Source organism: Gossypium arboreum, chromosome 5 (genome assembly GCF_025698485.1).
Source record: "Gossypium arboreum isolate Shixiya-1 chromosome 5, ASM2569848v2, whole genome shotgun sequence".
Classification (NCBI taxonomy): Eukaryota; Viridiplantae; Streptophyta; class Magnoliopsida; order Malvales; family Malvaceae; genus Gossypium; species Gossypium arboreum.
In genome coordinates, this window is record NC_069074.1 from 7,462,534 (window position 1) to 7,474,469 (window position 11,936).

Here is an 11,936-nt window from a genome sequence, read left to right on the forward strand (position 1 = left end):
TGACATGCAAAATTAAGGGGTTAATGGCCATTAAATAAGAGTAGTGAATGAATAGTATAGGTTGACTACGACCGGGTCATAAGGCTAAAATATTCCAAAAGAATAAAATAAAAATAAGGTCGTGAGATTGTAATTAGACCGGTAAACATAAGCGATTGCTTGTGCCAGCGCATGGTTTGGTTTTGGATTCGGTGGAATTCCTTCCATCCATCATTATATTATCCGAATTAAGTTTATGCACTTGATTGTGTTTTGTTTCAATAGTGTACTTAAAATTAGACGTAGGTTAAGAACTCAGAATTTAATTCAATTAGTTGGGTGTAATTATTATTATTATTGCCGTTATTTTTTTCTTATAATCCATTGAACTTCATACACATTTAAAGATTACTATGAATAAATTAAATTAAAATATGTTTTGACGCGTGAAGTAATCATTTCTGGAAATAGTTTATAGATTAAGTATTGACTTTGGAAGAGTTTACGATAGCAAGTCAATGCCTCGAAGTTGGGTTGTAAATGTAGAAAAGAGGCGTTGATTCCCTCCATTATTAGTAGGTAAAGGATAGCAAAGGGACAAGTTGCTATGACTCTGCTTGTATAGTTGCTTCTTGGGCAACTTCTAGCTTTGAATCAATGAAACAAAAAAAGACGAAGGTTTTATATATATGTTGATTTCTAAGGCAATTACACTGCGAACATGAAAGCAAAGTCCACAATAAATTGAATGTTGATTAGCAGCAACTTTTGAATATTAAAAATGCTGTATCGACATATTTCCGCCAATTGCGATGAGTGTTACCGACTGTTTGACAAGAGAATGAGGGCATTAAGTTTGTAATTGATTAAGCTTTTTCTTGTAGTAGCATTATTTTTTTTTTTTACGAATAAAAATTCTTTCTTATTCAAAACCTTTTTTGCAAAGAGGTGCCTGAAAATTGATATTGTAATTGGTATTCATATTTCAAGTAGATACGACTACACAAACAACAAAAATCTATATAATACAAAATATTAATATGTAAAATGCTAAATATTAAACTTTCAAAAAGAAAAATAGTCGAGGAAGAGGTTAAACTTTTAAGTTTTGAATACTTAAATTCATGTTTTATCATGTGTAACGCATGCGTGGATCTTCAATCCTACACAATATATGAGATTTGTTTGATTATTATTAATTCTACCTATGTTGTGCTTTATACTAATTGATTCTTCATTATAATTAACTGGACATATGCTTGTACTTATATCGTACCTAAAAATGTATTGTATAAATACTAAAGTCTCACGGGGTCATGATGCACAATTACGTTAGTCTAGTTTTAACAATTTTTCCTTTAATAATTTGGGCCTCTTACCAAAAGATTCATGGGTCAAATTTGATGATGGGCCTATGCTCCTTACTCTATCACTACTTATGAGGGAGTTTGCTTAACTATGCATTAGTTTCACATCTAATCTTAGCCATTAGCCAATGGTTATTGGCCGAACTATCGCCCACTCAACAATTTTTGTACTATGATGGTTGTTTTAACCTATAACTGATCAATTGTTTTCATTTGTTTTACTCTTTGCTAAAAGTTATATATGTCATTGTTATCACCATCCTATTAACTTAGAAAAGAATCTTTTTTTCTTTCCAATAATTTACTCAAATAAATAAATGGTTCAACATATTGTTGTTGAGAAAGCAATTCAGAGGTAGAAATTAAATATATAGACTGAAAAAGGAGGGAAAAGGAAACGTTAACTCATCTGTGCTTTTGTGGGGTTAACCCAACACCATAGACTCATGAACAAAAGTATATAGAATTAACTAAAGTCCACAAATGGATAGAAAGCTCAGAGAAAATTGCTTCGGCCTCACCTTATCTACGGACAAAGTTTCCACTACCCCAACAACTACACAAATCCCAACCAATATGATTTAACTTTTGTCCCCACCAGAGATATGGCTGCCTAATAGGATTGGCAATTTGGCATTGCTCAATATGAAATACAATTTGACGAATTAGTTCTTCCAAGTATGAAACTGAAACGGTTTGTCAAAAGAAAGCGAAAGAGCAAATATGCAATATGCCGATATCCCATTCATACCAATTTCATATCTGCTAATGAAAATTGGAATACATAGAACCTGTGAGAAAGATGGGTTTTGCAGTTACATCTTTCAGGTAATTTCCTATATAGAGTACTAATGGAGTTGACTAACATTTCTAGATTCCATTGAGTGCAATTCAAGTGAATTCAAGATTTTCTAACTTCTGCCAATGTGTCATATTTCCCAAAAAAAAAAAACTATAAAAGATGTATAAGAAATTTCATAGATTACTGGCGTACTCTCGCTCTAAACCCTCTCGTATGATTATTCAACTGGTTACATGAAACTCGGTGAAGTGCAGCACTATATATGGCGAAACTCGCCAGTATAGCTTCGTCAGGAAAGCAATACTCTTGTGGTACAGACGCTCACTTCTTGGATCTTATTCCTCTACTTGCTAAAATATCTTTGTTTTTCGATTTGTTGAACTGAAGGCAGTAGGAAACTCATTTCTTCTGGTCCTTGAGTTTACCAAAGATGGGAGCTAACTTAATTCCTTCACTGGTGCAGGTGATTGGGATGTATGTCGGGAAAGCTACAGTCGGGGTATTCGTCATATGGTACGCACACCACTCCTTCATGGGCATTGATCTGAGTGGCGATTGCCATAGTCTCGTTACCAAATTGCCAACTGGGATCAATGTGGTTCCTGGAAAAATTTCTGAGTCACCATTCGCCGCTGGTTCCCAACAGTTTAAATTCGGTAAGAGACCCATGCGATTACTTTTGGTCAGGAAAATTCAAAACCATTGAAATGTTCAACTCACTTAATGCCCTCTCTGACGATGGAAGCTTATTGACAAAGCCTCCATGGCTCCTTTTCGCCATGTCAGTGTCATTTGGCCTATACTTCTTGATACTCTACATGCCATTCCTTACTCAAGTATTTGGTATTTTCCCCTCAGCCTAAACGAATGGCTCCTTATAGCGGTTCTCATTCTAATCGACTTGGTTCTCAAATTCGTAGGCAGACATAAATCTGGATTGCGCTATTCTGCTCCAACTAAAACATCAAAGCAGAAAACTGAGTGATTATTCTGGATTGTAACTAACATTTACATACAATTTTCATAGACTTTCACTTGCTCTTCTTCTCACTTCATTTATCCATAAATTCTAGACTAGGGCAAAATCGAAAGTATATTTTCCTGCTCTTTTCTTTCCCTAATTCCATTCCATTGGAAGGTACATTCTGGAAATAAACAAACATACGGTTCCCAATAACACCAAATTACTTTCTAATTACAAAATTGAAAATATATTCTTTTTCAATCTTAATTTAGGATTTTACCAATAGCATACGGATTTCTGAATTAAATTCAAAGAAATCCTTCTAGCTAATCTCTAATAAACGCAGTTTGCATAAAAACACAATTTTGAAAGCGACTAGAAACAGATGTTGTAACAATTGGCATTTCTACTTAAAACCTACACAAACTTGGGAAAAATGCAACAAAATTGCCGAAATTAAATTCCAAATTTCATTAAAATCTGCAATTCATGGCACGAATTACAAATCACCAAAGAAAACCACACGACCAAATTATAATTTCCAATAATCCCAATAGCACCCTTTAATTACAAGCCCTATTCCTAATCCTAAAACATTCTTGATATCATGAGAACTAGTCCAGATCCGCCAACATCGCAGAAAGATCTAATCCCTAAATCATCTAACCACCAAACCCATACAATGTCCTGCCCTGCCTCTTCAGTGCATAAACCACATCCATAGCAGTCACAGTCTTCCTCCTCGCATGTTCGGTGTAGGTTACTGCATCACGAATCACGTTCTCCAAGAAGATCTTCAAAACCCCACGGGTTTCCTCGTAGATTAGACCGCTGATACGCTTAACGCCTCCTCTACGAGCCAAACGCCGAATTGCCGGCTTTGTGATACCCTGGATATTATCACGGAGAACCTTACGATGGCGCTTTGCTCCTCCCTTGCCCAGTCCCTTGCCTCCCTTTCCTCTTCCCGACATCTTCGAATCTTGAACTTAGATTATAGCCTACGCTACTTATTGAGATTTGATTTGTTACACGGAATTCAAACTAAAGGATCTTTTATTTATAGGAGGAGTTGGTAGGGATAGTGATCCGTGATGTGTCTTAACTATGAATTATTGCCATTGATGAGTTAAAGTGGAGGGTTGAGATGAGGAGAAGCATCGACGCGGATCACTGACGTGGATTGTTTTAGCGGTTATTTTGAAGCGCACATTATGGTTTTTGTGTTTCTTTTGTATGTTGAAAAGTCGAGAAACAGTTCTTTAAGCGTAAACCAGGGAGCCATTATTAATTGTTGGCCCAATAAGAAAGTCCTTTTAATAGCTTTGGGCCAAGATATATTTCATGATCCAAGTGTAATTACCAAGTTTGTACGTCATCGTTTTGGTTTTCTTCATAAAAAACCCAATGATCATCTTCATCTTTAAACCCTACAACTCCCACCAAAAACCCTTACCTATAATCTCTGTTTGAGAGCCTATGGGGTTTTTCGACCTTAATATTCCATACACGGATTCCACGCCGCTCAGCAAGGCGAATTCCACCGTCGCCAAATCCACCCGCATTAAAATTGTGATCAAAGCGATGGAGCTGGGCTACACGGGGATCGCCTACAACCGCACGATCAGGGGCGTCATGTCTGATCGTGACCGGTGCTCGATTCCTCTTCTTGGTCTCTCCTCTCTCCTCGATGTCGCCCCCTTTCTCTCCTCTTCCGTAAACTTCCACCGAGACCTCCTCGGGGTCCCTCGCTCCTCTCCTTTCCGCCAGTACACGCGCCTCACCGTCTGCATTGATACGGCGTCGCAGTCACAAGCTTTAAATTCGGGAAACCCGATATTGAAGACGTACGACATTGTTGCCGTTAGGCCGTTGAACCAAAATGCATTTGATCACGCTTGCGAAAAAGCCGAGGTCATTAATTGATTCAAATTTCAATGGAGAAAATTTTAAAGATATAGGTTTTAACTTTTATTTCTTTTTTGTGATTTAGGTGGATATAATTTCAATTGATTTCTCAGACAAGTTGCCGTTTCGATTGAAATTGCCTATGGTTAAAGCTGCTATTAAGGTTTGGTATTGACTTGATTTCTATACTCATCCAAAATTGAAATTTTGATTTGTTTTAATGGGTAATTTCATCTTGCGGTCTCGCAGCGTGGGATATATTTTGAAATAACATATTCTGATCTTATTGTGGATGTTCATCAAAGGAGGCAAATCATATCCAATGCTAAGGTGAGGAATCCAGAGCTTGTTGCATTGTTTTTGAACGGTTGTTTCTTTTTTTCTTTTTTGCTGTGGTCTAATAATTTATGTGTTTTAGCGCATTAAAATATAAATTTATAGCTGATGAAATGGTGATGAACTAGGATATTAACAATTGGTGAGCAGCAAGAATTGAGAGATTCAATTATGATTTTTTAGTTGCTTTATAAGATGCAATTTTGGTTGTGCTAGATGGTAGTGGATGCTGTCAATGTGAACTAATTATCTGTAGCATACTGTTCCAGTTGCTGCTGGATTGGACTCAAGGAAAAAATGTCATACTTTCTAGTGCTGCACCTTCTGTATGTGAAGTTAGAGGGCCTAATGATGTTGCAAACTTAGCATCTTTGCTTGGTCTCTCTATGGAACGAGCTAAAGCAGCTATTTCCAAAAATTGTAGGTATGCTAATTCACAGAACTTTGTAGTTTTTGCGAGGGCCGTAGTTAATGTCTTATTCTGTGTGGACCTCCTTTTGTTTCATCGTTCAGGAGCCTTTTGACCAATGCTTTGAGAAGAAAGCACTTTTTCAAGGAGGTTATCAGAGTTGAAGCAGTGTCCTCCAGTCGGCAATCTGACTCTGAAATACCTTTGTATGCGGACTGGCTTAAGTGGGATCCCATCTCTAGCGGTGAAGGTGATTTACTGCTGGATGACATGGCGAAATCCTTTTCTGCCTCCACTAATGCATCAAAAACCGTGAAAGCCATTGATTTTGATTCTATTATTGACAAGATGCCCTCACATGGCTTCCAAATTAAGGATTTGATATCTGGAAGTGAGGCTTCCTTCCAGCCACAGACAGAAGTAAAAAGCTTTCTGTCTACTCCTCAGCCAATTGAGTTATCTGTTAGAACTAATCAGGCGTCTGAAAATTCCATCAGGCATGATCTTTTTCCTGAAACAGATGATGCTACGTTAGATAATACATGTTCAGAACCTCTGACCTCTGCATTTGGGGATCCTCAAAAGTTATACCTGGCAAGTTATGCTACAAAAACTTCAACTGGTTCTGAAGAAGTGGTAACTGATACGGTCATGACTGAGATAGAATCGGAGACTTGTAATGCCTCAGTTGCAGCATCTGGCTCTGTTGAAGCTGAAAACCAGGGTCTGCAATCCAAAAAGTGCTATGAACAAAATTTTGTGTTACTAAATGAGAATGTGAATGATGGTCTAAATGCTGTAATGCTGAATGAGGAGGTGATATCTCATCAGACATCTGCCATGGACATTGAACTGGAGGCGGCTGCTTTAGAGATTTCTCCTCCATCTGAGAGCAGTAGGTTACCTCCTACTCAGGGCAGGGAGTTTAAGAGTTCTAAAGGTTCTTGTGTATTTTCAGGTGTGGAGACTATTAAGGTGGCTGATATAGCAGTTGATATGGATAAGGAACGCCAGGAAACTACGGCTTCGTCCTTGAATAATATGTCTTCGCTTGAAAATATTTCGGAAAGAATGTCATTGAGGACTTCTGAAGATGATGCAGTTATTGTTGATCAAATTTCACGCCAGCAATCGGATGATGAGACGAGAGTTAAAGATGACTCCTTAGTGCCAAACCATGAAAACCAAGTGTTGTTAATGGAAGAGCCAAAGCTTGCTGAAGCTGATAGCAGTATGAATGATCTTGGCTCAGTCCGAAGCAATGAACCTTTGCATGAAACTGTCATCAAGAAAGAACCAACCACAATACTAAGGAATCCATTTCCAGAGTCCAATCCAAAGATGAAATTTAAAGTCCCCTCGTCAACCTTGACTAATGAGATCCAAGAGGTGGCAATGGAATTGGAAAGGCATGGAGAAGATGATAACAAAACTAATGATCCTACTTTAGGTCAGCGAATATCAGGTACTAGTATCAATGTATCGAAGTCAGATGGTTTTAGTTTTCTGTGTGTTTGCTTGATTATTTTCTCCCGATCAACAGACTTTGCTTCTCCTTATCTGACTTCAAGTTGCCTATCAAATGCCAGGAAAGTCAAGAAGAAGACACAGGAATCATCATCAGGCGCCCTTGTTTCCTTTACGGCGCAACCTGTATCCTGTATCTTTCAAGAGGAAAGCAGCTCGAAAATCAGAGCGCAGGGTGAAGTTGGAAGAACATTAATTAATATGAGTGTGCATGGTTTAACCCTTTGCATTATTGAATACTATTTTTTCTTTCTTTTACGGAAAAACTTCTAATCTAGAGGTCTGTGGATGGGGCCTGAGTTCAATACAGTTAATTGTAAGAATGGGCCTTAGACCTGTAAATTTGAGAATATAGATTTGGATGTTAATTTTTTGGGTATTAATTTTAACCAGTGCTTTTCTACTGCATTTCTAATTATGTTTTATACTTCGGCCCATCATATTGTTAAAACATTCGGTGGTGATGAAAGGTAAATTTGCATCGAGCCAACGACTCTCCAACCTTAAAATAAATAAGTCACCTAATTACTGCTACTCAATTCAAGGTGTAGATATGCCAATTAGGGATATTATTAAATTTATTATTACTTCATAATTGGGTTTTGCTTCATCACATGTCCCACTCCATTATGAATGTTTAATTGTGAAAATGGATGCATCATGCATTTGTTCGAGCCTCATCTCACTTAATTTCAATCTAATTCTTGTTATTTGATATTTTTAATTTTTAAAGTCAAATATAATATTTAAAATAATTCTTCAAAAAATATTTAAACATAAAATATATAATTTTTTCTATATTATGTTATTATATTTTTACTCCTTTAATAATTTATATATACAAAGATATAATGATAATTTTACATAGTAGAGTAAGTTGGGGTAGGGCAAATAATTACAATAACCGCTCCATATTCGCTATCCAAAAAAATTTACTTTAACCCACTTTGCATTTACTTTTTAAATAAAAATATCTACTTCCTTTAAAGCGAATCGATTCGAATTTATTTGATAGTTAAAATTTTAACATTTCAAATTTATAATTATTTTAAATTTGTGAAAGGTTAAATCAATTTGTGAATATAGCAGCTAAATTGTGGCCAAAAAGCGGCTAATCATTACTGCTTAGACTATAAATCAATTCCTACCATCATTATTGTGGTGGCTAGCTTCTTCCAAAGAGTATGGGGTTTCACTGTATTCGGCTCATGTTCTTGGCATCTTCCTGGACCCAGTTTATTTTTTAAAATTGCAACTTTGGTGTTTCTTTTTCTTGTAATTTGATGGGATTCATGAATCTAATTAATATCATTTTTAAGATTATCATATGAATCAATTAAAGTGCAATTTAAAATTTTATTGTATGTGAGGAGCTAGGTTTTAAATAACTTTAAAAAAACTTTGATCAGGAAAATAAACAACTCTTTTATTTAAAGAGAAAACACTAAAAAGACAACATCCCACGTCACTTTTTCCCCCAATTTGCAATCCCAAAAACTGTGATGTTTCTCCCTTTTTATCATTCTTTATTACTAAGATTATTGTCCATTTGCGTAGTATATTCAAAGAAGAAAACTTTGAAGACAATGATGAATCTAAAGAGAAAAAAAAAAAGGTCAGAGTTTCATAGTACTTGCTTAATTGTTTATTATAATTTGGATAATGGGAACCTTGGATTCTCAATAACTTAATATTTTCAACGTCTTTTCCTAATGCAAAGGTCATACATAAACTTAGTGCGCAAACCACAGCCGCTTCCAGGGCCCGACAAAAACTAAACATCGCCGCCCTTCCCATCTCTAGGGTTAATAGCCTTTAACTAAAGCAACATCTTGGTTCAAATTCTCATAAAACATCAACCTCGTCATTATCAACTAACACCAGCTGTGAATATGATAAGCAAAACACAGATGGTAATTATATTACTTCTCTTTTTTTTTTTTTCCCTGCTTTCTGATTACATCCCAATATTGGTAAGGTTTGAAAAAGCTAAAAGAAACAACACTCTAGAGAAGCCAGGAAAAAAACTCGGAAAAAATTGGTGAGTTAAATGATTACTAGGGTATCGTGAAAGTAAGAAAATTCTTGTATAAAGATCCTTTTTTTTTCTTCTTTATGTTTACAGTCTAGTCTGTCATGGTGATGTAGTTAATAGTTATTCTCAATGGGAACAATATGGTTCTTTTTTTTAAATTGACGAACTGTTTTCATCCACCTGAAATTGTATCTATCCTTTGTACTATATCTTGTGATTCACAAAAGTGGAAGTTTCAATTCATTCCCCTTTTATTATTTATCCTGCATTTTTATTACTATTGGAGACTACTTGAGATTGAATAAAGGTAATATAGTTGACACTATATTACAAATGAATTGAGAAGTTTGAGATGGTTAGTTGCCCATTTATAAAGTTCACTCTTGGATAAGCCTTGGAATTCCATATAATAAATAATGTGATCAATCATATTTACAAACACCTATTTGAAGCTGAAAGAGACTTCTAATATTGCATCAAATATATATATATAAAGCAAAAGAAGAAAAAATTCTAAAATTTTCCACACTAAAATATATAGAAGAAATCAGGATCAACTAATGATCCTTTTTAAAACAATTAAGGATTAATAAGATTTGCAGAGAGTGAATCCAGAAAATTGACCCAATTCTCATCATCATCTTCTTCATGATGTCCACCAATGTGGATGTGGTGGCTCCATTCAACTTGAGCAACATTCTTTTCAATTTCTTCATTCCTTGCAAACCGTCCTCGGATTCTTGGCCTGCTGTCTGCCAATGTTTTCCTACATGTATACTGCCCACAAAAAAAAAAAAAAAAAAAGATATTCATCAGCAAATGACTGCTGAGTCAAGCAGTATATCTAACATTATTACAAAGACCGTACGTGAAAATGCATGCATGTAGGCATAAACATATATTCATTATGTTTACTTCGTTTGATGATATATATGAGATAATTTCGAGATAGAGAAGAAAAATAACAGATGCTGGATTTGGATACTTACATAAATTAGTTTTACAAAATCAATGGAACAATTATTTATATATTATTTACATAGGGGATTCTTGTCTTCTTTTTGTATGGATGGTACCAAAAACAAGAAAAAAAAAGTGTTTTTTCTTTTTTGTTCTTTCACAAAATTGAATGTGGCAGACATCAAAAGGCATCATATAACCAGGAGGAACATAGCCATCATGCTTTTAATATATTAATTAATATTACACAGTAGATTTTTGCTTTTCTAGAGGGGGCTGGGGAGGAGGGGGTGATAGATTTTTGCTTTTCTAGAGGGGGCTGGGGAGGAGGGGGTGATAGTATTTTTATTATTGAAGTACTTTAGTTAAGTTGCGAGCAACATTGGGATTAGATTTTATTCAGAGAATACCAATAATAGAGAGAGTTTTAGATTATCATATATACATATTTATACACCTCTATGTTATTTTGGATATGCTAGCAAAAAGGACTCATTCAACATGCATGCTAGAAACTTAACATGATAAAACTCCAATTCAATTGACTCTAGAAACTTGGACATTCGTACACAACTAACTAGAATGGAATGCTACACATTTTGATTTGTTAACTATATTATTATAAAGTTATAATTAAGATTAAGAGTAAAGACAGACCTTGATTTTCTTGGTGAAGTTCCTGAGGTTTCTTTTGGATCGGTATCTTTCAATCCTTTCTTTCTTTTCCTCAGGACTGTAGCGGTACGTTCTGTTCATTCCTTCAATTATGTCATTCGCACTGCTCTCATTCGACAATGGACTCTCCGACCGCCGACCGCCACTCTGCAACCCCTATCCCCACCCATTAAACCAAGTAAAGTTAATCAATATGTTTTTGAAGGGTTAATTTGCGCCTTCAGGTTGGCTATAACATAAACTAATTACCTGCTCCAAATCACCGGTGCTAAAAGCTCTCCTAACCGGACCGGAACCAGAGTCAACAAACTCGCTAAGGCTTGAGGTAAAGTAACAAGGAAACCCTTTGTTTTGAAGGGAATGGCTACTGACGCTCCTCTGCAAGAAACCCTGTTTCTGGGTGCAGCAACTCAATTGCGAACTCGGCGAGTTGTAACTCCCGCTACTGCTGCTGCTACTGCTGCTGCCGCTGCTGTGAAGCGCCTCTCTTACCAAGTCGTATGACTCGGCCACTGTGAGTTGATTTAGCGGACATAATGGGAAGTTTAACGGCGATGTCATGACGTCGGGAGACGTCAGGGAGTCTCTCAGAAACTCCGAGGAGGAGCGTGGGAATGTTGGGTATCCAAACATAGCGCGTGGACACGGGAAGGATTCAGATTGACTTGATTGAGTGCTTTTTTTTTAAAGCCTAAAGAAATGAAGAAAGGAGTGGACTGGAGATGGAGAGAGCAGAGGCTCCAAAGCTGTTATTTATAACGAGCCAAGAGAGATTGACATGGAAGATGACGTCAGCTTATATGCGTTCGGCGTTGACTTTGTCTATTAGAAAAAATAATATATTTATTTTAGGATGGTCAAATTCTTCTATTAGTCCCTATATACTCAGTATTCTTTGATTGGTAATTTTAGTTTTTTATATTTTATGAATTGGTCAGATTTAGTCTTTATACTTTTCAAATTTTAAAATTTCA

The 11,936-nt window shown here is 36.1% G+C and overlaps 3 protein-coding genes and 1 pseudogene across 4 annotated transcripts; 2 read left to right on the top strand and 2 right to left on the bottom strand.

The window, feature by feature from the left end:
* The first annotated feature begins 2,415 nt into the window (after positions 1–2,415).
* Positions 2,416–3,133, top strand: LOC108452547 (calcium-transporting ATPase 4, endoplasmic reticulum-type-like; annotated as a pseudogene).
* Positions 3,134–3,559: 426 nt separating this feature from the next.
* LOC108453345 (histone H4) lies at positions 3,560–4,086 on the bottom strand. The gene has a single exon (XM_017751393.2). It carries the CDS (start codon positions 4,084–4,086, stop codon positions 3,775–3,777), a length of 312 nt encoding a protein of 103 aa, XP_017606882.1. The 3' UTR covers positions 3,560–3,774.
* Positions 4,087–4,298: 212 nt separating this feature from the next.
* Positions 4,299–7,700, top strand: LOC108453344 (protein GAMETOPHYTE DEFECTIVE 1). The gene is made up of 6 exons (XM_017751391.2): positions 4,299–5,026; positions 5,106–5,183; positions 5,270–5,350; positions 5,626–5,780; positions 5,870–7,230; positions 7,355–7,700. Exons 1-6 carry the CDS (start codon positions 4,592–4,594, stop codon positions 7,486–7,488), a joined length of 2,244 nt encoding a protein of 747 aa, XP_017606880.1. The 5' UTR covers positions 4,299–4,591; the 3' UTR covers positions 7,489–7,700.
* A 1,994-nt stretch (positions 7,701–9,694) lies between these two features.
* On the bottom strand, positions 9,695–11,726 carry LOC108451511 (zinc finger protein CONSTANS-LIKE 1). Of its 2 annotated transcripts, none has more exons than XM_053028998.1 (3): positions 11,212–11,726; positions 10,945–11,109; positions 9,695–10,104 (listed from the first exon to the last, which is right to left on the bottom strand). In XM_053028998.1, the coding sequence occupies exons 1-3, from the start codon at positions 11,593–11,595 to the stop codon at positions 9,907–9,909; spliced, it is 747 nt and encodes a 248-aa protein (XP_052884958.1). In that variant the 5' UTR covers positions 11,596–11,726; the 3' UTR covers positions 9,695–9,906. The 2 variants fall into 2 exon arrangements, with proteins under 2 accessions (XP_052884958.1, XP_017604683.1); XM_017749194.2 differs by having other exon boundaries at positions 10,945–11,118; positions 11,212–11,720.
* Positions 11,727–11,936: the final 210 nt, after the last annotated feature.

Excerpts from the sequence above, each read along its gene's own strand:
- LOC108453345 (XM_017751393.2), bottom strand. The coding sequence starts at position 4,086 with ATGTCGGGAAGAGGAAAGGGAGGCAAGGGACTGGGCAAGGGAGGAGCA.
- LOC108453344 (XM_017751391.2), top strand. The coding sequence starts at position 4,592 with ATGGGGTTTTTCGACCTTAATATTCCATACACGGATTCCACGCCGCTC. Across the intron at positions 5,184-5,269 it reads TGGTTAAAGCTGCTATTAAG|CGTGGGATATATTTTGAAAT; the intron begins GTTTGGTATTGA and ends GCGGTCTCGCAG. Across the intron at positions 5,351-5,625 it reads AAATCATATCCAATGCTAAG|TTGCTGCTGGATTGGACTCA; the intron begins GTGAGGAATCCA and ends ATACTGTTCCAG.
- LOC108451511 (XM_017749194.2), bottom strand. The coding sequence starts at position 11,595 with ATGTTTGGATACCCAACATTCCCACGCTCCTCCTCGGAGTTTCTGAGA. Across the intron at positions 11,119-11,211 it reads GCACCGGTGATTTGGAGCAG|GGGTTGCAGAGTGGCGGTCG; the intron begins GTAATTAGTTTA and ends GGGTGGGGATAG. Across the intron at positions 10,105-10,944 it reads ACTTCACCAAGAAAATCAAG|TATACATGTAGGAAAACATT; the intron begins GTCTGTCTTTAC and ends TTTTGTGGGCAG.